General features: G+C 40.7%; 1 protein-coding gene across 3 annotated transcripts in view; it reads right to left on the reverse strand.

Moving 5' to 3' along the window:
• ATP2C1 (ATPase secretory pathway Ca2+ transporting 1) overlaps nucleotides 1-25,130 on the reverse strand; it is a 130,205-nt gene that overhangs the window by 3,490 nt on the left and 101,585 nt on the right. For all 3 annotated transcript variants that reach the window (XM_062214791.1, XM_062214806.1, XM_062214798.1), the window contains 8 exons: nucleotides 23,513-23,563; nucleotides 20,773-20,939; nucleotides 19,342-19,410; nucleotides 16,330-16,446; nucleotides 15,411-15,558; nucleotides 14,829-14,924; nucleotides 11,933-12,074; nucleotides 10,600-10,724 (listed from right to left, as the gene is read on the reverse strand). In XM_062214791.1, coding sequence (XP_062070775.1) covers nucleotides 10,600-10,724; nucleotides 11,933-12,074; nucleotides 14,829-14,924; nucleotides 15,411-15,558; nucleotides 16,330-16,446; nucleotides 19,342-19,410; nucleotides 20,773-20,939; nucleotides 23,513-23,563 — 915 coding nt within the window. The remainder of the gene's footprint in view (nucleotides 1-10,599; nucleotides 10,725-11,932; nucleotides 12,075-14,828; nucleotides 14,925-15,410; nucleotides 15,559-16,329; nucleotides 16,447-19,341; nucleotides 19,411-20,772; nucleotides 20,940-23,512; nucleotides 23,564-25,130) is intronic.

The following is a 25,130-nucleotide window of genomic DNA, read 5'->3' on the forward strand; positions in this document are numbered from 1 at the left end:
TGTTCTACCCAGAAATTGTAGATCTTATCACTTTGTTTCTTGGAGATAGGGGCTAATGTGGAAATGACACCAATATGAGTGTTCTGTTTCCTGGCTTCTCATCAACGCTTTTTTTTTAAAACCACCAACTTTACATAGAAGCCACCCATTCCCACACTAATAAATAACTGGCTTGGATGGCAAACTGGGGAATGTATGGGCTACAGAGTTTAACTACAAGTTGACTGAAATATCTCAACCATCTTTTCATTAAAAGGGTCCTCCCTTCAGCATCAGTAGGGAATCAGGTTCCTTTCTGTAGCCATTGTCATCAGAAGCATGCACATCACAGTATCCCACTTTGCCGTAAAGGAGTTAGTCTAACATCCTCTCTTACTTGGGGATGTTTACACCTCCCCCACCTCCCACCCCCGTCTAACTCCTCCTGTATATAATAGATGAGCTGTCACAGGCACTTCACTGGATATCTAAGGGAGATCCACCTAACGATATGGCACCCGACATCCAAAAGCCATTCTTTAAGCTGCTTTAGGAGCCAACATGCTATAAACTAAGTTATTTTGCAGTCTGTTGAGTGCAAAATGGAAAATGCAGACTGAACATAAGGAATGAGCAGTCGCCAGGAGGAGGGGTTAAATCAGAATTCTCAGACCTGGCTTCAAGAGATGGGAATAAAATTCAGATTGGGGGAAGCAATGGGAGTATCTTTAGAAGCAGAATGTTATACATCCCACATCCCATTTTTAAAATGTTTCCTGTCTTTCTTGTCATTAGGTCAGTGTTGCTCTGATTCAGTTCAGCAAATGAAATCTCACCTGAGGCCATAGAAATGTCTTAATTATCAGTTCAAGTAACATTGTCATCTGGACAATGACAATGAACCCGTTTTGTTTTGTTTTTTGACAGGCAGAGTGGATAGTGAGAGAGAAAGGTCTTCCTTTTTGCTGTTGGTTCACCCTCCAATGGCCGCTGCGGCCGGCGCATCTCACTGATCCGAAGCCAGGAGCCAGGTGCTTCTCCTGGTCTCCCATGCAGGTGCAGGGCCCAAGCACTTGGGCCATCCTCCACTGCCTTCCCGGGCCATAGCAGAGAGCTGGCCTGGAAGAGGGGCCACCAGGATAGAATCTGGCGCCCCGACCGGGACTAGAACCCAGTGTGCTGGCGCCGCAATGCGGAGGATTAGCCTGTTAAGCCTCGGCGCCAGCTATGACAATGAACCCATTTTAAGAATAAACTTGTAGAAAGAGAAGAACGTTCACTATAATGTCATCAGTCATGTTCTGTATTTCGTGGTGAAAAAATCATACTTGAAATCTATTTTGTGCAAGTTTTCCTTTGAGGCACCTGGATCCTCACAGTTTAATTTACAGCCTGTAAATATTATCTCTACAAGGCCTTTCATGTCAATTGGTCACAGAGAAAGAATTCAAGTGACTTTACTGAATATTAAAATTTCAGTGAATTAGAATTACAGAACATACTATTTATAAACAAGTAACTAGAAAGGCCTTCGAATTATCTTTTCCTCCTTTTGTGTATAAGTTAAGCCATGGCTGCGCCTCAGTTGTCCTGCCTGCAAAGTGATAGTAGACCATCATTTGATGGCCCAAAGAGGAAACAACTTGTACCTCTATGTACCTGTGAACTTCACAGAGCCTGGCAGTAAAGCATTAACCAGTGCTAGCCACTGTTATATCCACACATGCAAAGCCAGAGCAAAGCCAGGGATCTGGGAAGGAGTGTGTCAAGCAGCAGAAAAATCAAGACCCCAGTGCTGCTAGAGCGTAGGTAGAATGTGGCAGAGGCAAAGGCAATCAACACTTCCGAATATGGCTAACAAGAAAACAAGGGCAAGGACGAAAGATTACAGCAACTTCAGCAGAGCTGTCAATGAAACCACCCTGGAAAGAGTAGGGAACTTCCCAGAGAGTATCAGGCAAGCCCAAACTCAGAAACTAAGGAAAAGACCGAAAAGGAATTATCCCTTTGTGAATACCAACCTACCCTCAGGAATCTTCTGCTGTGTTTTGTAAACTCAGTTTGAAAGAGCTCTGGGTATGTTTAAAGACAGAGAACAATTAAGAGCAGACATCCCCCTTCCTAGAAATTTCCTCTTCCTGCAACTGCTAAGGGTTGTATCTTGGCCCCACTGCATATCCCTGAAGAAGCCACAGCCAGTGTTCCCCTTGGTGAGGCTGTAAGGTGTCACTGAAGGCAGTGCTCTGCCACATGCAGCTTGGCTAACCGGCACCCCAAGAACCCGGATGTTGCTACTGAGACCAGGAAAAGGAATTTCACTTCCAGAAAGGAACAAGCTCTTACCAATACTGAACTTCAGCTGTGGTGACCTATTACTTCCTGTGACTTGGATTGGGGTACTTGGTTCTCTTCTCATGTCTTTCACTGATGCATTTCAGTCATGACAGCTGAAACTGATTTTGCATCTTGTACCAATTTAAAATGAAATACTATTTCTCCTGGACCAATGTATTAAACATGCCGCCTCACTTTCAGCAGCAGCCTTCCCAGCAATACAGGATAAACTGGTTTTGAATTTCTTTCCAGAAGTCTGAATAATGCTAAAATTCAAGTCTGTCCAGTTCTAAAAATTTTAAGACAGGAACCTCATGTTGAGGAAGTGAGTTTGAAAATTCATACACGACTGCAAGTGGCCATACCCAGATCTGTTAAAATGGGAGAACTAGATGAATGTGACAGTAAATGGAAAGTTTCCAGCCATTGTCACTGCACTAATTTTTTAAGGAGAAAAACTAGATTGCAAATTCACATGTTGTGATGCACACGCAATCTCTTCAATTCCCACTACTTTATATATAGCTAAGCCATGTATGTATGTGTATATATCTTTATACACGTACACATATATGCATTATATTTTTTAAAAACTATTTTCCTACTACTACTTTGGAGATACCTGGAGGTTTCTGTGCACAATACTGTGTCAGGTTCAAGGAACACCAAAGAATGTTTTTTGAAAAACTACTCAATAATTATAATCTTAACACATTTCAATACTGAATTTCTGATCATTTATAGGACTGAATCATTTGACTACCAGTCATGCCCTCATGTGAGCTAGAATAGCGTACAAGATTAGGAAAACTACTTGGTGGAGAATTAACTGAGGTGTTGTTACCTACATCTGGAAAAACTACCATGTTTCTATCTAGGCACTGCTCTCATTTTTATTTTCCTCTACTTAAATTAAGCCTGTGCTTGTACAACCAGTGAGAGGGAACCATCCAAAAAGACACAAAGGAACAGAAAAGAGCAGACTGCTTCATGCATAAAAGCTTGGATGTAGAGAAAGACACAGAGACAGCCGGGGATGGGGCGTGGATGGGAGAAATGAGACAGACAGACACACACACACACAAACTACTCATGGGGGCGCAGAGCGAACAACAGGACAGCAGAGAACAAGCCCTGGTGAAAAGATGGGACTGATGACAGCCACACACTTTCTGCAGTGGAAGGCTTGTGTGTTGTTTCAGGTGTCACAGAAATCTCTAGCCCAGAGAGAACATGTTGTTGGGAGACTGGAAGGTGAAGTGATGGGACTTTCTTTCCAGCCCCTCAATGCAATGCACAGACCGGTTTTGCCCCTTTTGAATATTTAAACAAGTTGCCAAATTCTTTCTGAAAAATTTATGCTTTATGGGACATGTGGTCTGTATTCCAATGACTCACTTTTGTTGTAGCACGAAAGCAGCAATGTGTAATGTAAACAATGTGTAAATGAATGCACACAGCTGTGTTTAAATAAAGCTTTATTTACAAGACCAGGCAGCAGGCAGATCTGCTCTGCATGCCCATCTCAGCAACCAAAACTAACAGCTCCACATGTACAGGTGAAGGGGGATTAAAACAAACTATTTTCCTAACTTGTAACACCTCTACCTAATTCATGAGTCATCCAAATCAGCTCCTATAGATACTTCTAAATCCTAACGCAGGGGCTAGCACGGTGACATAGCAGGTAAAGCCGCTGCCCGCAGTGCTGGCATCCCATGTGGGCACCAGTTCGAGTCCCGGCTGCTCCACTTCCAATCCAGTTTCTGCTATGGCCTGGGAAAGCAGAAGATGGCCCAAGTGCTTGGGCCCCTGCATTGGTGTGGGAGACCTGGAAAAAGCTCCTGGCTCCTGATCGGCCCAGTCCCAGCTATTGCTGCCATTTGGAGTGAACCAGTGGATGGAAGACACCTCCCCCCACCCCCCTGCTCTGCCTCTGCTGCTCTGTAACCCTGCCTTTCAAATAAATAAAAAATCTTAAAAAAAAAAAAAAAAAGAAAAGAAAAGAAAAGAAAACCTAATGCAAGGGCCAGCACTGTGGCACAGTAGGAGAGCTGGCCCCAGTGACACCAGCATCCCACAAGGGCTCCAGTTGAAGTCCCAGCTCACCACTTCCGATCCAGCTCTCTGCTAATGTGCCTGGGAACACAGCAGGAGATGGCCATCTACTTGAACTGCTGTTGCCCAAGTGGGAGAACCACTGAAGTGCCTGGTTCTCCACTGCAGCCATCTAGGGAGGGAACCAGTGGACAGATTCATTCATTCTCTCTCTCTCTCTCCCCTTCACTCTTTAACTCTCTCAAATAATCTTTTAAAAAAATTTTAAAATACAATCCTGTCATACAGTCATACAGATGAATATGAGAAAGGAATATGAATGAAAATGATAATTTATAACTTACTAAAATTTCTCTCATAATGCTTAAGTGTGAAGTTCATCATGTCATTCCTATCACACAAATTTCTACATATTCACCTACAAGGCTGAGCTCTGTAGATTGCTCCAAGGATAAGATTCGTATACCAACCTGTTTACTGAACTTGTAACATGCAGACTTGAGGAAAAAGAGCAGAGAGTCCAGGCACACTCTTTTTAAGTGGCCAAACTGCCACTTCACTATACTTATCACAGAGAAGACTTTAACAGAAAATTGCTTTTAATGTAGCTATATAGATTAGTATTTAAAAAAATTAAAAAACATCTTGAGTTCAAAAGCTAGAAATACAGAGCCCAAAAATGGACCCCTGGAAGGTATGCACAACAATTTGTACAATTTATTTTGGTAAAAAAAAAAAAAGTGTTTATTTTTATCTATTTCAAAGGTAGAGCAACACAAAGAGACAAGGATTTTTCAGCAGCTGATATACTCCCTGTAAGCATACAACAGAGCTGAGCCAGGAGCCTCAAACTCCATTCAGGTCTTCCATGTGGGTGACCAGCTGAGCCATTGTCTGCTGCCTCCCAAGATGCATTAGCAGGGAGCTAGATTGGAAGCAAAAGTGCCAAGACACAAACGAGTCCTCTGATATGGGATGTGGGTGTCCTAACTTGCAATTAACTCGCTGCACCACAATGCCAACCCATTTGCATAACTTGTGACACTTGCTGTTCACAACACTGATATTTTTAGTTTCTATTCAAAGAGTCCCTAAATAGAACATGAATAACAGAAATGGACAATGCGGCTCAGTGGGTTAAGCCACTGCCTGCAGTGCTGGCATCTCACATGAGCACCAGTTCAAGTCCCAGTTGTTCCACTTTCAATCCAGCTCCCTGCTAATCGGCCTGAGAAAGCAGCAGAACTTGGCCCGAGTACCTGAGGCCCTGTACACACAAGACCCGGATGAAACTCCTGATTTTGGCCTGGCCTAACCCTGGCCATTGTGGCCATGTGGCAAGTGAACTAGAGGGAGGAAGATCTGTATGTCTCTCTTCTATATATAACTCTACCTTTTAAATAAATAAATCTTTAAAAAATAATAAAATATAAAAAATTAAGGGCTAGCATTGTGCCATAGTGGGTTAAGCCATTGCCTGTGACACCAGCATCCCACATTAGGGCTGCTTTGAATCCTGGCTGCTCCACTTCCCATCCAGCTCTCTGCTAATGCAGCTGGGAAAGCAGCAGCAGAGGACCCAAGTCCCTGAGCTCCTGCCGCCCATGTGGGAGACCTGGATGGAATTCCAAGCTCTTAGCTTCAACCAGTTGTTGTGGCCATTTGGGGACTGAACCTGCAAATGGACGATCTCTAATTCTGCCTTTCAAAGAAAAAAAATAAATGTGAATAAATAATTTTTTTAAAAAAAGAAACAGTAACTTTGGGTTAGGTATGAAAGGGAGTTCTGCCAGGCTGCACAGAAAAACAGAATCAACAAAGAAGTGTTCAGTGTTTGCCAGGGTATTTGTCCGTCTGTCCAGAATTGAGTAAAATGGGACAGGAGCAGTGAAGTCAGGCATGTATAGTGCCCTGCCCTGAAGCACTGTCCACCTCTGAGTGCCAAAAAGATGCACAACCACTAAGTCAGATCAGTGTTTCCCAGTTACCTTAGTGACAGATTTATTCTGAAGCTCCACAACAAAACTACAATGATCCTGTATTTTCCTGCTGAATTTTGAGATTTTGCCAAAATAACTTTAAGATTGTAATCTGTCAAAGCTGAGTTTAATTTAATCTACTGCTTTTAGTAAAAAAACAAAACAAAATGATGCTTGTGAAGCAAAACTGTTTTTCTACTACCTTATTAGCCACAACTTGAATCTGTGCTTCAGAAGCACCATCTAGCACATGCTCTGGAAAATCTCAAGGATACCACAAACTTCCCAATTCAAACCTAGCAACATCCCACTGCAGCCTGCTGGTCCTTATTATTTTCCCAACAGCTCTACTATTTAAGCCAAAGGCCAGAACCGGGGATCCCCACATTTTCCTTTCCTCCTGTGCAACCATGTCAACGCTTTCTCTTAGAAGACAGAACTTCATTCCTTCTTCTCTATAATGACTGCTGTGGCAGTCATTATCCCTTAAGCTGTCACAATTTTCTAACAGGTCTTCTTCGCCTTTACAACTGATCCCCTGTGCTTTTGTCAGACAACATCCAAACTTCCATCATATTCTTAAAATCCTCAAGCATGCTACAAGTCAAGTCGAATGTCTCTGCCTTCACTACTAAGTTCCCACCTATCTATCTGAGCCTTCACATTAAACTTCCCATCACAAAGGCACTAAACTCCTTGAGTTTCACGTTTCTCCCAGCCCCAACGACATCTATGCTGTTTGGTTGCAATGTCTTGCTGCTTCCTGGCTGCAGGTTTCCAACTTAAGGCTTGATTCAGATGCCACTAGTTCTAGGAAATGTCTCTGACAAGCTCTTCCCACCAAGTTCTTTCTCTCCATCAGCTACTGCAGCATTTGGACAACACTTACCACCAGAATGGATGTTATGTCACATTGATCCCTACAGGTACATCCAAGAACTCAAGACTGCAGGAGCTCAATCTAGGAAAGGACTCTAAAGATTTCAGATGCCAATATTAAGGGAGACTTTCAGTGAAATGTGTGCTGTCCTTCATTTTAATACAGGTATATTTGTAGGATAACAGTGCAAAGATCACTATTAACTTTTTGTAACAGCTTGTTGATATTTCTATCTCCTACCATCCTTGCTGATGAGCTCATGAAACACAGGGGTGTCATCATCTTTCTATTCCTGGCACACTCTAGGTGCTAAATAAGTATTTATTGAGAAGACAATCAATTCTTCCAACCAACTTATCAGGGTGTGTCATGTGGAAGATGCAATGAACTGCCACGTGACTGCGGCAGAGAGCAGGGTACAATTCCTACATGCATTTATTGCTGCCACCAGTTCACTGGAGGGAGAGCCAATACTCACAGTACTACATGGAAAGGATGGAATGTGAAGTAAACTGAGAAAGACTATGAATGCAGATGTACCATGCATGGGGAAGGAAGGCAAAAAGACATGTCATACTGGCAAGGGTGCTTCGTAATATGAAAGAAATCCCATATCCTTGGGGGTTGGGGAATTCTTGGTTGTTTAGGTTCACTTTTATTTCATCTTTGGGTTTGCAATGGCAAAAATCAGCAAGAACATGCTCAGCTTGTTTCTGTGTGGCCAGCTTTCATCATTTGAGAATTGTCTATGAATCATTTCAAGTTGTTTTCTTTTTCTTCCCTAATGTTTAGTCACTATCGAGTCAAATAGTTTCATAGGCAGTCTAAAAGGGAAAAAGCCAAACATGTTAGTACTGCTAAGGACTCTACCAAGTCTCAAGACCAGAATACAGGATACAAATCAAAAATTTAGAAACTAACATATTTAAGTCAGCCAAATTTGGGCCAATATTCTACAGAAAATTGAAATTTGGGTCTGTATACCACTTTTAACTTATTTTTTAAATCATGAAGTTTCTGTATCTTAAAAATCCACATGAGAGGGGCTGGTGCTGTGGCTAACCTGGTTAATCCCCTGCCTGTGGCACCGGCATCCCATATGGGCACAGGGTTCTAGTCCCGGCTGCTCCTCTTCCAATCTAGCTCTCTGCTGGGGCCTGGGAAGGTAGTGGAGGATGGCCCAAGTGCTTGGGCCCCTGCACCCACATGGGAGACCAGGAAGAAGCACCTGGCTCCCAGCTCCCGGCTTCAGATCGGCGCAGTGCCAGCCGTAGCGGCCATTTGGGGAGTGAACCAACGGAAGGAAGACCTTTCTCTCTGTCTCTCTAACTCTACCTGTCAAAAAAAAAAAAAAAAAAAAAAATCCACATGAGAGGCCAGTGCTATATGGCACAGCAGGTTAAAGCCCTGGCCTGAAGCACTGGCAGCCCATACGAATGCCAGTTCTAGTCCTGGCTATTCCTCTTCAGATCTAGCTCTTTGCTATGGCCTGGGAAAGCAGTAGAAGATGGTCCAAGTCCTTAGGCCCCTGCACCCACATGGGAGACCCGGAAGAAGCTCCTAACTCCTGGCTTCGGATCGGCACAGCTCCGGCCGTTGCGGCCAATAGGGGGGTGAACCATTGGATGGAAGACCTCTCTCTCTCTCTACCTCTCTCTGTAACTCTTTCAAATAAATAAAATAAATCTTTAAAAAATCCACATGAGCAATTTAAATGCTAACAGTCCCAAATCAGATGTTAATACTTAGGAAAAGAAATCATTTTTTATAGGTTAAAAAAAGATAGGTGTATTTATTTCATAGGAGTCATACTCTGCACCTAAAATGCAAAGCAGAATATTGACGTGCACTTAATACGTATTTTCAGTCTTTGTAACACAAGAAAAATCATTTCAAAATTTAGGGATGAGATACTAAGTCACTAAAAATAGAGTACATTAAACAAGGTTTTCCACGTTCCATCTAATGAGACAGAACAATGTTCTTCTGATACTCAGCCTTGACATCTCAGCTTCTTACACTGAAATGTTACAATAACAAGGAGTAAAGTAATAGATATTTTCTCTATCAATGAAGATACTTCAGTGCTAACACTTGCAGTTTATTATTGGATAAATGCTTAACAGTGTTTTATTTTTCAGTTTATGGAAGCCAAAATTCCCTAACTTTATTTATGAAAAATGATGATGATATCACACCTAACAAATCCATCTATTTATCTAGCATATCCAATAAGACAGAAGGAAGAAGGCAGAAAACAAATAATACATCAAGGAGATGGGGCAGAATCCAGCCTGTGCTACAATCTAGACCAAAGAAGCTGTGATGCATGAAGAACAAGGCTAGCACAAAATGTTCCACGTATACCCTGATTCATTAACCATGTGTTTGAGTTGGGGGTGTTTGTATTCTTTAAGTAGCTTATACTTTTGAAGAAAACACATACATTTGAAAACATGCAAGAGAAAATTCAGCTATTCAGCTGAATACTGAAATGATATATGGCAAGTATGTATTTAATATTTAACTCAAAAAGGACACATGATGTATTAATATAATTTCAGCCCAATTTCAAATGTTTCTAACTCTATGACTAACTATTATTTATAGACACTGTTACCCTAACTGGAAGACCAGTTCACATCCCTGCATTAATTCCCCTAGATCAAAGACTCTTGTCTGAAAAAAAAAGCAACCATTTACTAAGAAAAGCAAACATTTACTTCAAACTGCAGTATTGGCTTTTCAATCACAAAAAGAAAGAAAAGAACAGTGATCTGACAGTGGTCACTTCCTGTGCAAAAAATGTGCGATACAAAAATGGTAGCACAACATACTGGAGCTGCTTACATTACAGGAAAAAGGAAATACAGTAGTTGAAACATGGCACAACTTCTAGAACAAATAGAATGCCTTTGAAATGACTGAATTTATTTGTGTATTAGTAAGAAAGCCCCACCACCATAAATAGTACAATATTTAAAAATAAAAAAAAATATTTATATCTATCTAAGATAGATAGTGTATTTATACTGTTAGACCTCTTTAAGTGCAGAAGGTGGTTCAGGTTTTACCGTTTTGTTTTTTTTTTTTTTTTAATTAAATAATTGCCCATATGCTTTATAAAGTTCCACTCAATTGCAAAAGCCAATTTAAATCAAGGAATATGTTATCAAAGTTGCATAATTTCATTTGGGACTGCCAGCAGGTTCAAGTCTCAAATCAAGTCTTTAACATTAAAGTTCATTTTTAGTCAATGAAAAGTTAAAAAGTTCTCAAATCTTCATTATCCTCTTGAATTTGCCCTTCTAAATGATCCTCAGACTGCAATTCCTAGTTTGCAAATAAAGAATGCAATATGCATCATACTTCAAGAAAAGACGATGACGTCGAGCTAACATTCTTCTGGATCTTTTCCCTGCTCCGTTCAACCTTCTTTATAATCTCTGCCACTATGCACACTGACGAGGTGAGACCCAAAAGAAACAACAGATCTGCAAAAGAAAACAAGCTAGGCTTTATAATTCTTTGAAAGTAACAGTTGTAAATCTTAATAGCTTATGTTTTTCTAGCATTTTACCAGTCCTCAAATACACTGTTTCACAACCATTCCCTGAGACAGACACAATCACCCTGGGGTAAAATGAAGGCAAGATCAAATGTATTAAGTGACTTACCCAACGCTACTAAGTCAGAGAGGCAGCAGCCAGAACCAGAACCCAAGTCATCTGCCTGCTTTCCCTCACCCAGTACTCAAATGCTAACCTTGAACAGGAACTCCAAGAGGAGCGTTCTAGCTAGTGATCACAGCCCTTTCTTAAAAAAATCTATAATCAAGAGGTAGTAACCAATTTAACTGAAAATGCCTATTTCAATTTTTAAAATTTTGCATCAATGTATTCCATTTCAAAGCCTGGAAGACCCTCTTTACAATAGTATCCACTGTGTTAACTCTTATTTGCTGCTGAAAAACTAAAGCTGTCTCCTTGAAGTTCTATTTTCTAAAAAGAGGAAGCAATGGGAATATGGAATTAAATAATGTAGTAACATTAAACTTAAGATTAACTTACAGCAAAAACTACTGAGGCTGTATAACTCACTTTTACAAATACCAAAATTAACTTAAAAACTCAAAAATTAAGGACAACATTCCAATCAAATACATTGTTCCACATGCTCAGATAGGAAAATCAGGTTTTAATTGTACTGTATCATAAATTTAATGCATGGTGTATGAAAAAATGTATGATTTCCACAGCCTTTACCAAATTTATGGTTTTAGGGTCAGACTTATTTCATGAAATGAGAATGTACAAATAAGAAATAATAATATAATTTTACTCTATTAAAATTTTAACTTTAAAGAAGCAGCTAGGTTTTCAATGAGCTTGAGTTTTCTCTTCATACAAAATGGAAAGTTCATTAGAGTTACATGCTACAATCCCTCAACAACAAATGTTGTATTTCAGAATCACCAAATATGATTTTATGACAGTTGATAGTCTATAAAAAACAAAAAGCAAATTAAAACACTAGAGTTAGGAGGGTAAATCTGAGCATTTCCAGATGAAAACATAAAGCAAATCAGAAGTCAGTTATTTTTCTTACTTCATTATTTCAAAATACAACCTTTTAGAACAAATTAGAAAATATAAATGTTCATGTAGAAATACATAAATTATAAAGATAACATTTTCTTTACCCAGTATACTTAGGCTCTCAGTTTGAAAAACCTTCTGAAGTGGAGGAAAGTAAATAACCAGTAACTGCCCCATGATGGATCCGAGGACGGCATAGCAAAACATTTTATTACTGCACAGCCCAATCTCAAACACAGACTTGGTCTGTCGGCAAAGCAGAAAGTTAGTTTAGTTATCACTCAGTCTTAGAAATAACTTCTTTCTTATCATATTCACTTCCAGTTTTAATACGACATATCACTGATCACTTAATTCTGTAATGCCAATACCATGAAATCTCATTTTAACTATAATTTGGGAACAATTCAGAGGAAATTTTTCAAGGAAAATTTTAAAGCAGCTTCTATTTATCAAGAAATGTTTTATTTTAAAGAGTGATACTTTGAGACCATAAAAAGAAAGGATACCTACTTTAGCACCCAAACACACTAAGAAACTTCTATGTGTATTTGGTTTAAAAAAAAAAAAATTAAGATGTTTTGCTTTAACTCAGTATCTCTTTGCTTGTCGTTTGGTCTGAGTTCTTTCATTTTTCTAAGATTTATTTATTTATTTAAAATGTCCCAGTCGGGGGGGGGGGGGGTCCTTCCATCTGCTGGTTCACTCCCCAGATGGCTACAATGGTTAGGAGCTTCATCTGGGCCTCCCACATAGATGGTATGGGTCCAAGCACTTGGGCCATCTTCTGCTGCTTGTTCCCGAGCCATTAGTGGGGAGCAGAATCAGAAGTGGAGCACAGAGGTGGCACTGTGGTGTGGCAGGTTGAGCCACCATTTGCAGTACCGGCATCCTGTGTGCGAGCCGGCTCGTGTCAAGACTGCTCCGCTTCTCTTCCAGCTCCCTGCTAATGGGACACAGGAGGCAGCAGATGCTCGGGTCCTTCAGCCCCTGCACCTGCGTGGGAGACCAGGAAGAAGGTCTTGGCTCCTGGCTCCAGCCTGGCCTAGTCCCAGCTGTTGTGGCCATTTGGGGAGTGGACCAGCAGATGAAAGATCTGTCTCCCCTCTCTCCCTCTGTAGCTCTAACTTTCAAATAGATAAATGGATCTTAAAAAAAAAAAAAGAAGTGGAGCATCCAGGATACAAACCAGCACCAATATGGGATGAAGGCATCATAGGCAGCACCTTTACCCACTACACCAGCCCCGGTAAATCATTTCTATACATTCATTTAGGTAGAAAGTCTAAAATCCAATCTCTTTTTTTAAAAAAATTATGTATTTGTTTATTTGAAAGAGAGAGAAAGAAAGATCAATTCTCCATCCACCGGTTCACTCCCAAATTGGCCACAATGACTAGGACAAGACCAAGTAAAAGCCAGGAGCCAGAAGCTTCATCTGGGTCTCACACATGGGTGCAAAGGCCCAAGGACTTGAGCCATCTTCCGCTGCCTTCAAAGGCACACCAGCAGGGAGCTCAATCAGAAGTGGAGCCATCTGGAACTTGATCCAGTGCTCACATGGGATGCTGACATCTCAGGTGGCAGCTTAACCTGCTACACTACAATACCCATTCCTAAAATCCTATCTTTAAGAATGAACCTAGTTAAGTAAATCCAACATTCATAAGCCAAAAATGCAAATACTATTGCTTCTTCAAAACTTGGTCTAGATTACTAATAATTCACTGCACTTGGAAAATTCTAACACAGCAAATGAGAACAGATTTAGTTAAAGATCCATGAAGTGCTTTAATATTGAAATGAGAGGCGGGATGTTGGTGCAGCAGTTAAGACACCACTTGGGACACCCACTTCTCACACACTGCGGTTCTTGGTTTGAGTCTCTGCTTCTATCTTCCTGATAATGCACACCAATCACAGGGGGACACCAGATAACGGCCCAAGAACTCGAGTCCCTGCCACCCACATGAGGTTCCTGTGGTCTGGCCCAGTCCTGATTTCTGGAACATTTGGAGAGTAAACCAGTAGATAGAAGATATCTGTGTCCCTCTCTCTGCATTTCAAGTAAAATGAAAATACAGGCCCTCGCCGCAGCTCACTTGGCTAATCCTCCACCTGCACCGCCGGCACCCCGGGGTTCTAGTCCCAGTTGGGGCACTGGATTCTGTCCTGGCTGCTCCTCTTCCAGGCCAGCTCTCTGCTGTGGCCCAGGAAGGCAGTGGAGGATGGCCCAAGTGCTTGGGCCCTGCACCTACATGGGAGACCAAAAGGAAGCACTGGCTCCTGGCTTTGGATCAGCACAGCGCGTGGCTGTAGCAGCCATTTGGGGGGCGAACCAACGGAAAGAAAGATCTTTCTCTCTGTCTCTAACTCTGCCTGTCGAAAAAAAAAAAAAAGAAAAGAAAAGAAAATACATAAAAATTTTTAATTGAAATGAACGTTCATTCCCCAGTGGATGGAAGACCTCTCTAGCACATGTTAACTATCTCTTTGACTTTTAAATAAACATAAAATAAATAAATAAAATTTTTTTAAAAACCCCAAACCATCAAGAGGCAGTAAAACCTTAAGGGATGATATGGGAAGAAAAGCAAGTTAAAATATCCTGAGTGTTGACATGCTGACAGAAGGTGAGACAGTATTAGGCACAAAACTGTTCTTATACTTCTAACAATACTTCCTTCAAAAATGAAATACCCACCATATCAGAACTCACGAGGTTCATCCTGTGCTCAGATGTTAACCTGACTATAGTGTAACAACAGCTGATTAGAGACTGAAAAGACTTGGAAGATCTGAGAACTGTACCTGTGATAAGGTTTTACTCCCCAAACGTCCTACCCTCACTGGTGACCCATAGCATGTATTTTAAGGCTGTGACTGGGACCGTAATCTGTGGCTGCAAAACCAAGCAAAGCTAAAAACCTATAACCCTGCCTACTAACTATTAGACAGCATTCTACTCAATTCAATCAACTAAGGTTCCCCAAAGTATACCTGGGATCTGGAGCTTAGTGCATTGAACATGTCGAAAAACACAAAGCATGTGAAGGTCATTGTTGTGTCTCGAGGTGTTATCACATTGTCTCGAAGCTGTCAAGAGGAGACAATGAAATGAACAATGCAACATGCATGCTTCTAAAATATCAATATTTTCTCTCCATTAGAATGAAATAACTTTAGTCTAAGGTATGAAACACACAGGCAACCTAAAGTTTCTATAAGTCACCTCGTGAACAGCTGTAGTCCACATAATGAAAAGTAAAAAGTTCTCCACATGAACTACATGTTGAGTATTTAAATACTGCTATTACTTAATAAAAGTAGCTACAGACAGATTTTTCTAACTTCCCCTCAAATTTTCATGTATTTTATTGATACTTTTCTGCAGATTTAAGTTATTGTAAATCATGAATAAAGAACTGCATTACTCATAAAGACTGAAACAAAACTTTCAAGAAATCCTATCACATTTTTCACTCAAGAGCGCCCCTGACTTTTCAGTAGACATACTAAAATAATTAAAACTCATGACATGCAGAGTGCACATTAATATAGCAGCTTATCTGGTGAATATACCTCACGCCAGAAGACAAACAAAGTCCCACAAACAATGATGATTGATGAAACAAGTATCTTAAGTATCAAGTTTTTAGTTAAAATGCTGTCCTTCCAGTTGCGAGGAGGTTTACGAATGATATCTTTATCCACCGGTTCTACTCCAAGGCTTAAAAGCAAACAAAAAAGTGAATTACTTTACAGCAATAAGGTTTGGACCTGCTATTTTCACAACTTCACTAATGTCACTATCCAAGAAACTATATGCTTTCTTATAAAATTAAATCTTGAATCATAAAGAAGACTTTGACTATAATTATTCAAAAATAATCACTCTTTTATTCATTTGGCACAGTCTGACACAGAATTGACAAGTAACTTCCAAAATATTATCCAATTTCATCTATATATATATATAAGTTTATTTATTTCCAATATGGCATGAAATATACATCACTGAAAAATATTTTCCATGCAAGAGTTTTGATGAGGATACCCTATTACAATGGTCAATGGTTATCTATCACTAAACTATCCCATTACTATAAAAGAAAAAAGCTCAGGTCCTTCAACACTTTCCCCAAGTCTCTAAAACTGACAATAGAACCCATGTAGTAACACTGAACACAGAGAATTCTCTTGGAATACTTAGTATGATATAAATTTTTCAAACCTTGGAAATAAAACATTTTCTCCCTGAGAACAGATCCTGCATCTGTTCCTGAGCTGTTCTCAACCTAAGGGTTGGCATCTACCATCATGTAAAGGCTCAGACCCACACTGCCCGAGTGAACACTCAAAGACAGTAAGTGGTACCTGCACACAGCATACTATCTGTAACACACACGTTGCTGCTAAGCTTCGTAATGCTACCTACAAATGAAGTTTTAAAACTTACATGCCTTGTATTGTTCCATTTCAAGCAAGAAAAGGTTCATACCTCTGAGCTGGGGGTCCATCCATAATAATATTGATCCATAAAATCTGCATTGCATTGAGAGGATTAGGAAAGTTCATTAATGTAGCCAATGAGATTAAAGTTAATGCTGCTATACTCCTGTTGAAAAAAAAAAGTCATTTAAAAAATCTGTCAGCATAGTAAACTTACTTTGATTCTATGTTATCACCTTTCCAGCATTTAAAAATCTCTCATTACCACTGTGCTTTTAAAGGCTATTTATGTTTTGGGTCCAGTGCTGAGGCATGGTAGGCTAAACCTTTGCCTAAGGTGCCAGCCAGCATCCCATACGGGTGCCAGTTCATGTCCTGGCTGCTGCTCTTCCAATCCAGCTCTCTGCTATGGCCTGAGAAAGCAGTGGAAGATGACCCAAGCACTTGGGCCCCTGCACCCATGTGGGAGACCCAGAAGAAGCTCCTGGCTCCTGGCTTCGGATCAGTCCAGCTCTGGCCATTGCAGCCATTTGGGGAGTGAACCAGTGGACAGAAGACCTTTATCTTTGTCCCTCCCTCTGTCTGTCTGTAACTGTAATCTATGTTTCAAATAATTTGTTACACTCATCTGTACATCTTAAAGCTAAGAGAATTTTAACAAACAATTTTCAAGATGTTCAGACAATTGCAAATTGAGGAAGATTATTTAAATCCATATAATAGTTAAATAGTTTCAACAGTATTTGACTACAGAAAACCTCTTCTACTTTTAAAAATGGTATCAGGAAGAAACACTGAAATATGACTCATCCCTTTCTCAACTAGTTCAGGAGGTGTTAAATACATCCCAAAGGCTTTTCTTTGTGTAGTGTCCTTTAAGGAAATTTTATTTTTATTGATTTGAAAGGCAGAACAGGCCGGCACCGTGGCTTAACAGGCTAATCCTCCGCCTTGCAGCGCCAGCACACCAGGTTCTAGTCCCGGTCGGGGTGCTGGATTCTATCCCAGTTGCCCCTCTTCCAGGCCAGCTCTCTGCTATGGCCCGGGAAGGCAGTGGAGGGTGGCCCAAGTCCTTGGGCCCTGCACCCGCATGGGAGACCAGGAGAAGCACCTGGCTCCTGGCTTCGGATCAGCGCGATACGCCGGCCACAACGGCCAATGAAGGGTGAACCAACGGCAAAAAGGAAGACCTTTCCCTCTGTCTCTCTCTCTATCCACTCTGCCTATCAAAAAAACAAAGAAGCAAGCAAAAAAACAAAAAAAAAAAAAGGCAGAAAAGAGTGGTCTTTGCCACCCAGTGGTCCACTCCCCAGATGCCTGCAACAGCCAGGGCTGGGCCAGGTTGAAAAGGTGTCAGAAATTCAGTCTGGGTCTTGCACATATGTGACATTGGACTCAACAACTTGAGCCATCACCGGCTGCCTCCTGGGGTGTGTACTGGCAGGAAGCTGGAACTAGGAGGCGCCAGTACTCAAATTCAAGCACTTCAACCCAAGAAGCAGGCATCCCAGACTGGGTCTTAACCACTACACCAGATGCCTCACAGAGGTTTATGCACTTGTCCCTCAGCATCTGCAGGTGTTTGGTTCTAAAATCTTTCCTACCCCAAAATGCCAAAAATTCAAGTATGCTTAAGTTCCTCATAAAATGGCACAGGATGTGTAGATATCTTCCTGTATACTTTAAACCATCTCTAGATTACTTTAAATACCTAGTACAATTTAAATAGTTGTTATATGGTATTGTTTTGGGAAAAATGACATGGAAAAAAATCTAGGGGACCAGTGGCGTAGTAGGTTAAGCCTCCACCTGCAGTACCAGCATCCCATATGGACACTGGTTCATGTCCTGGCTGCTCCTCTTCCAATCCAGCCTGGGGAAGCAGTGGAGGATAGCCTGAGTGCTTGGGTCCCTGCACCCATGTGGGAAACCTGGTAGAAGCTCCTGGATCCTGGCTTCAGACTGACCCAGTTCTGGCCATGTGGCCATTTGGGGAATGAAACAGCAGATGGAAGATCAATCTCTCTCTCTCTGTACCTCTGTCTGTTATATAAATAAATCAATCTTTAAAAAAGAAAAACTAAGTCTGTACATACTCAGTGCAGATGCAATTTTTCCAGAATATTTTCAATCCATGGCTGGTTCAATCTGTTACTGCAGAACAGAGGGCTGTATATTCTGATATATGTATATTCTGATGATAATACAGACAATCTAATTATCACATTCAGAACCTATGTATCATGCCATTTTTATGTTTTAAATTTATTTGAGAGGCAGAGGGACAGAAACTGACAGAGAGAGCTCCCATCTGCTGATTCATTCCTCAAATGCCTGCAACAGGCAGGGCTGTTCCAAGCTGGTCAGAAGTAGGAAATCAGGAATTCAATCCAGGTAATCCCATGTGGGTGGCAGGGACCTTACTACTTGAGTCAATACCACCGTCTCCCAGGGTCTTCATTAATGTGATGCTTGAGTTGGGCAGTGAAATCAGGCACCCCAATTCAGGACACAGGTATCTTAACTGCTAGGCCAAACAATCACCCTCCCATGTCATTTTAATTTCAGAGTACAATTCACATTATTTTCCAGAAAGTGGTACATGAACCACCCTCACAAACACAAGGCAAAGTTGGCTGGCGCCACGGCTCAATAGGCTAATCCTCCCCCTGTGGTGCCAGCACCCCGGGTTCTAGTCCCAGTCGGGGCACTGGATTCTGTCCCGGTTGCCCCTCTTCCAGGCCAGCTCTCTGCTATGGCCTGGGAGTGCAGTGGAGGATGGCCCAAGTGCTTGGGCCCTGCACCTGCATGGAAGACCAGGAGAAGCAACTGGCTCCTGGCTTCGGATCAGCGCGCTGCGGCTAGCGCATTGGAGGGTGAACCAACGGCAAAGGAAGACCTTTCTCTCTCTCTCTCTCACACTGTCCACTCTGCCTGTCAAAAAAAAAAAAAAAAACAAAAACAAAAAAACCACAAGGCAAAGCTTCTAGACATTCTACTTAAGTTCTACTTTTCATGTAACTTTAGATAATTTGTGGTGACAAACTTCTTGCAAACTTACGTGCTCAGTTGAAATCTAACGAAGTTTTTAATGTTATTATAAATCCCTTTACCTTCTTCAATTGCAGACCTAAAATTTAAAAAATAAAGATGAAGAGAGAAAACATCACATAAAAATAAAAATGCCCATACTAAAGCATTGTAGAGCTAATTCTGAAAATAAATATCTAATATAACACATATATCATTAAAAAGAATCTATAATTTCCTTCACATAATAAATATTAGCAAAAACCTATGGAAACACTTATTTCATTAAGGAATTAAAAAAAATCAATCCTTCTAAGCCCAAACAGAACTAATTTCATGATACACTATTAAAACTATTCTCAAAAAGATAGTTCAACATGAAAGTCCAAAGTCTCTGCACGTGAGAAGCAGCAACACTAATGCCGACAACGTCAGCTAGAAGATCATCACCCACTAGAGCTCATTGTTCTTAACAGTGCAACTTGCCAGGTAAAGGGTTAACTTAATATATGTCAGGAATTAAATGGCAATGAAAGTAACAATTAGAGAATTCAAGGCATCTGTTGCTCCTACGCACTAGTGAATTTGTTATTATAGAATATGGTATACCCAAGATGCATATGAATTCTCTCCTTCATTTGGCTGAAACTAGGAAAATACATGTTTTAAACACTTTCTCTTTCCTCCAAGATTTTATATAATTCTAAGAATGGAAAGAAAAAACTCATATCCTTGGCAAGAGCTTGGCAAATGCTGAGTCCTGAGTTCCCTATAATGCAGGACAACAAAGCACCCTGAAATATGTAATTTTATCACTGAAATGGCTAAGAGACTTGAGTCGACCAATAGGTGATTACCAAAAAAAAACAAAAAAAAACAAAAAAAAAAACCAAGATTGACACCACTCTCACCTAACCATTGTGAAACTGACACTAGCTGGTACCTAACCATTGTGAAACTGACACTAGCTGGTACCAGATTGGGGTTTTAAATCAACTGGAAGAAACCCAAAAGAAAACTGTGAATAAACCAAAGTTACTCAGTTTTAATAAATTACATCATGTAATGAGGGCAATAGGAACAATCACTAGTAGAAGAAATCGGTATGGATGTGAACTTGATGCATATTTCTGATCTTTTGAATTTTACTAGAATAAAGGCCCCCAGGAAGGTTCACTGCTGTGTTACCGTAAGAGTGCCTAAAGAAATGGGACATTTAGCTGGCATTCAGTAAATATTTCTTTAATGAATCGCTTTGTCATTTATGTCTGTTCCACCTATACAAACCACTTTCTCCAGAACTACATACTAGGCCATATAATAAAATTAATCAAGAAACATGCTTTAGTTTACCCAATGCTTAAATACTGCTAATTCTTTTTCAGTTGAACTGTCTGTAGATGGGTTGTAGAAAAAAACAGGAGAAGATTCTCTGAAATGTATTCACTGAAATAAAACTTACATTATGGTTTGGAAGTCATCATCCACAAGGATCATGTCTGCTGCCTCTTTGCAAACATCTGTGCCAGTCTGGCCCATTGCAACTCCAATATCTGCAGCCTTCAGAGCAACTGCATCATTTACTCCATCTCCCGTCATGGCTACAACTGAGCCATTCTTCTGTAGAGACTATGGTGGGACAAAGAGGGTGGAAGGAAGAATTCTGATAAAAATGCTGCTTTCATACAGATAAAGAGATATATAAACATTCTCCATTTTTTTTCCACATAATTAAGATTAAGATTAGAAATAGAGGCTGATATTGTGGCAAAGGGGTAATGCAGATGCCAGCTTCACAAATGGGCATCAGTTCATGTCCCAGCTGCTCCACTTACGATCCAACTTCCTGTTAATGGCCCAAGTGCTTGGGCCCCTGCCACCCACATGGGAGACCTGGATGAAGCTTCTGGCTGCTGGCTTCAGCCTGGCTCAGCCCTGGCTATTGTGACCATGTAGGGAGTGAACCAGTAGATGAAAGAGCCCTTTCTGTGTCTCTCCATTTCTCTCAGTAACTCTGACTTTTGAATAAATAAATAAATATTTTTAAAAAAAGAAATATTGGAAATAAAGTAAAGGCTGGCACTGTGGTACAGTACATTTAAGCATCACCTGTGATGCCAGCATCCCATATGGGTACAGGTTCACATCCCAGCTGCTCCACTTCCAATCCACTCCATGCTGGTGTGCCTGGAAAAGGATGGCCCAAGTATTTGGCCTCCTGCTAACCATGTGGCAGACCCAGAGGAAGCTCCTGGCTCCTGCTTCAGACTAGCCCAGCCCCAGCTGTTGTGGCCACATGGAGAGTGAACCAGCAGACAGATGATTCATTGATCAATCTCTGTCTCCCTAACTCTACCTTTCAAGTAAATAAATGAATCTTTGGGAGGAAAATTTAAAAAATAATAATATAGACTGAGGCTGGTGCTGTGGTATAGTGAGTGGGTAAAGCCACCCCCTGCAGTGCCAGCATCCCATATGAGCACCAGTTCGAGTCCCAGCTGCTCCACTTCCGATCCAGCTCTCTGCTATGGGAAGGTAGTAGAGGATGGCCCAAGTCCTTGGGCTCTTGCACCCACATGGGAGACCTGGAAGAAGCTCCTGGCTCCTGGCTTTTGACTGGCACAGCTCCAGCTGTTGCAGCCAATTGGGGAGTGAACCAATGGATGGAAGACCTCTCTTTCTCTGCTCTCCTCCTCCTCTCTCTCTCTGTATCTCTGACTTTCAAATAAATAAATAAATCTTAAAAAAAATTAATATAAACTACCATTTTTCAATTCACTTCAATATAGACAGCTCTTAATGTGATAAAGCTTAGAAAAAGACGCTGTTATTATTCCCTTCTGTGAGAACAATATGTCTGAAGTTGACCTATAGTCAGGGATGGGAATTTGGCACAGCAGTTAAGACCCGACTCCGGACACCCACAAGTCATATTAGAATGTCTAAGTTCAAGTACTAGCTCTGTTCTTGATTCCAGCTTCCTGCTAATGCACACAATGGGAGGCATCAGGGAATGGCTCAAGTAGTTGGGTTTTTGCCACACATTTGGGAGATCCAGACTGAGTTCCCAGCACCTAGCTTTGACCTGGCCTAAGGCCAACTATCGAAGGCATCTGAGAAATGAACCAGCAGAGGAGAGTTCTCTCTTTAGTTTTTAAAATTAAATTAAAATAATAAATATTAAAGTTGATCTAAAATCAACTATACAATAATTCTCCACGGGGGGCAATTCTAACTCCCAGAGGACATCTAACAATATTCACAGTTATTTTCGATCATTATGAGTTCAGGGATCCCAGTCACATCCAGTGGGTAGAGGCTTAGGACAGTGTTACACATTCTACAATACACAGGATAGCTTTTCACCAAACAAAAAATTATCCATCTAAAATGTCAACAGCACCAAGGTTGAGAAACTTGGAACTATACAATGGCCAGCTAATATCATAAATAACTTAAGTCCATTAACTACTGGACACTTTATCAGTGTGCCATACAATGAGGTATAATCAACAATGCACCATATACGTAAGCATGGTCTCGTAAGATTAAAATGCAGCTGAAAAATTTCTAGTGCATGTTGACACAATAGGCACTGTCATATCACAGCACAATATAGTACTCATATGGCTGTGGTGACTGTTAAAACAGACCTACTGCACTGCCACCCATATAGAAGTTACATTCAGTACACAATACCTGATAATGACAACAAATGACTATGTTTTCTACCCTAAAACACTATGCCACGTTCCAGCAACAGCTTCATACATCTTAGGATCACTGCATGTCTTAACTGCAACAATAAACCAAGTCACCATGTGACTGACCTATACCAGCTAAATTTGTGTTAAGTACACTCTATGATGTTCAAACAACAAAGAAATTGCCTAATCATGCATGAAAACTTATCCATCACTAAGTGCTGCATGGCTGTGTTTGCCTAATTAATGTAAATAATTAGTCTTTGAAGCAGTGTCCATGCCCTTGTAACGTTTTTTCTAGCTGTACATTTAGTCAGTTTTTAATTACTGATATTCACAGTCTGATGATTTGATTACAGTTCAAAAAACAAACACCTATTTTTGCTTCCCCAAACTTCTGACTTTCACTCTTGAGAACATTCCCTATTATGCAAATACAAAAGATAAAATAGCAGCATTTTATATATAGAAATGAAACAAGGAGATTTTTAGACTCACCTTAATAATTTTCATCTTGTGCCTTGGACTAGCTCTGTAAAACACTGCAACCTGTTAAAATATAGGATACACTAAAAATCTTCAATGTGAAGAAGTATTAGACTAAACCATGCATAACAATGGCTTCTACTTATCAATTTTAGTTGTATTTAATTTGCCAAAGAGATTAAGCAATATGTCATACATTTCTTAAGGTACTTATCTGACATCATCATTTCAAAGTTTACCAAACACCATGGGAAACATACAATCTAAATAAATAAGTCATTCAATTTATACCCAAATGTTTAAAAGCTTAAGAGAAGATGGCTTATTCTTAAGATGGTCCAGTGATGGGAAAAAGAAAAATTCTCTGGCATCTGTTTGATCATGACCCTGGTGTACAACCCAAATACCCATTTCCCTTTCTTCTGTCCTGAGCGCAGAGAGGAACAAACGCTTCTCTGTGCCTGTCACTGTTGTACATCAGTTAAGAGTCTGCTCATTCTTTTATTTAAGGATAATTCATTAGTCGCCCCTCCACTGTTCATCCCAAACTGTGTATATGAGTTAATCTTTCTAAAACTATAAATTCAATCCTTGGTTTTGACTTCCTGGTCTCCCAAAATCCTTTCACTGTGCCCCCAAATCAGCCACCAATACAACGTCTTGTATTTTTATTTTTCAGCCTGCTCTAGCCTAGGTTTAAAAAAAAAAAATACTGCCATCCCTTCAGACCTCTCAAATAGCAGCACCAGGAGACCCTAGAGATGGGGAACATATCCTCTGTTCTCCTGTCACCCAATGTAGACATCTATGTCACAAGACTTTAACTTTCATCTCACAGTCACTCTCCAACAGGCTTACAAGTCATGGTGACCTCAACACCCATGCGACACACTCTGCTACTCTTCTAAGGAAGATTCACGCATGGTAGTTTCCTCCCTCATAGCTCCTCTCTGTGCTCCTTCCAGCTGCTGTCTCAGCTAGCAACTTGGTTTCATGCTTCAGAGAAAACAGAAATTTTATGATAACTTCCACAATCGCCACCCCTCCCGTCTGTCTCTAGGCATCTGTCATCTTCTGACTTTCCTACAGATGACCTGAACATGTTCTAAGGATAAGTCAAGTACTCTACCTTCCTCCCTATTTAAGATCATTGCTCTAGAAACTCTCCCCTCTGCAGTCAAATTTCTTTCTTTGCTGTTGCATCTTTATCATGGGTACATAATTTTGCTGTTACTCCATTTTTTAAAAAGAAGGGAAAACTTCCTTTCCCTTCCCATTTCAGCCGCCATCCTATCTTCTTTCCCCCTTTTTTCTTAAGTGTAAAGAATAACAACATGTTTGTGTATTGACAATAACGATGCAGAATTTTAAAGAGGAGAATTTCTGGCGAAAACTCCATAGGGAGTTGCTTGTCCCGGCTGAGTCCCATTCCTTCCTAAGACCACCACTCTGAAACTACTACCCAGCAGGAATATCAAAGCCCACACATCACATGTGACTGGTTTCTAATGTGGCATAACCTCTCAGTAGCACCCAGTTCAGCAGAGAACCCCTCCCTTGTCTTCCATGACCGCCTATCCTGGTCTTCTTCCTCCTGCTCTTGCTATTCTTGTGTAGGTTTCTCTTGACT

This window comes from Lepus europaeus, chromosome 2 (genome assembly GCF_033115175.1).
Source record: "Lepus europaeus isolate LE1 chromosome 2, mLepTim1.pri, whole genome shotgun sequence".
Lineage (NCBI taxonomy): Eukaryota > Metazoa > Chordata > Mammalia > Lagomorpha > Leporidae > Lepus > Lepus europaeus.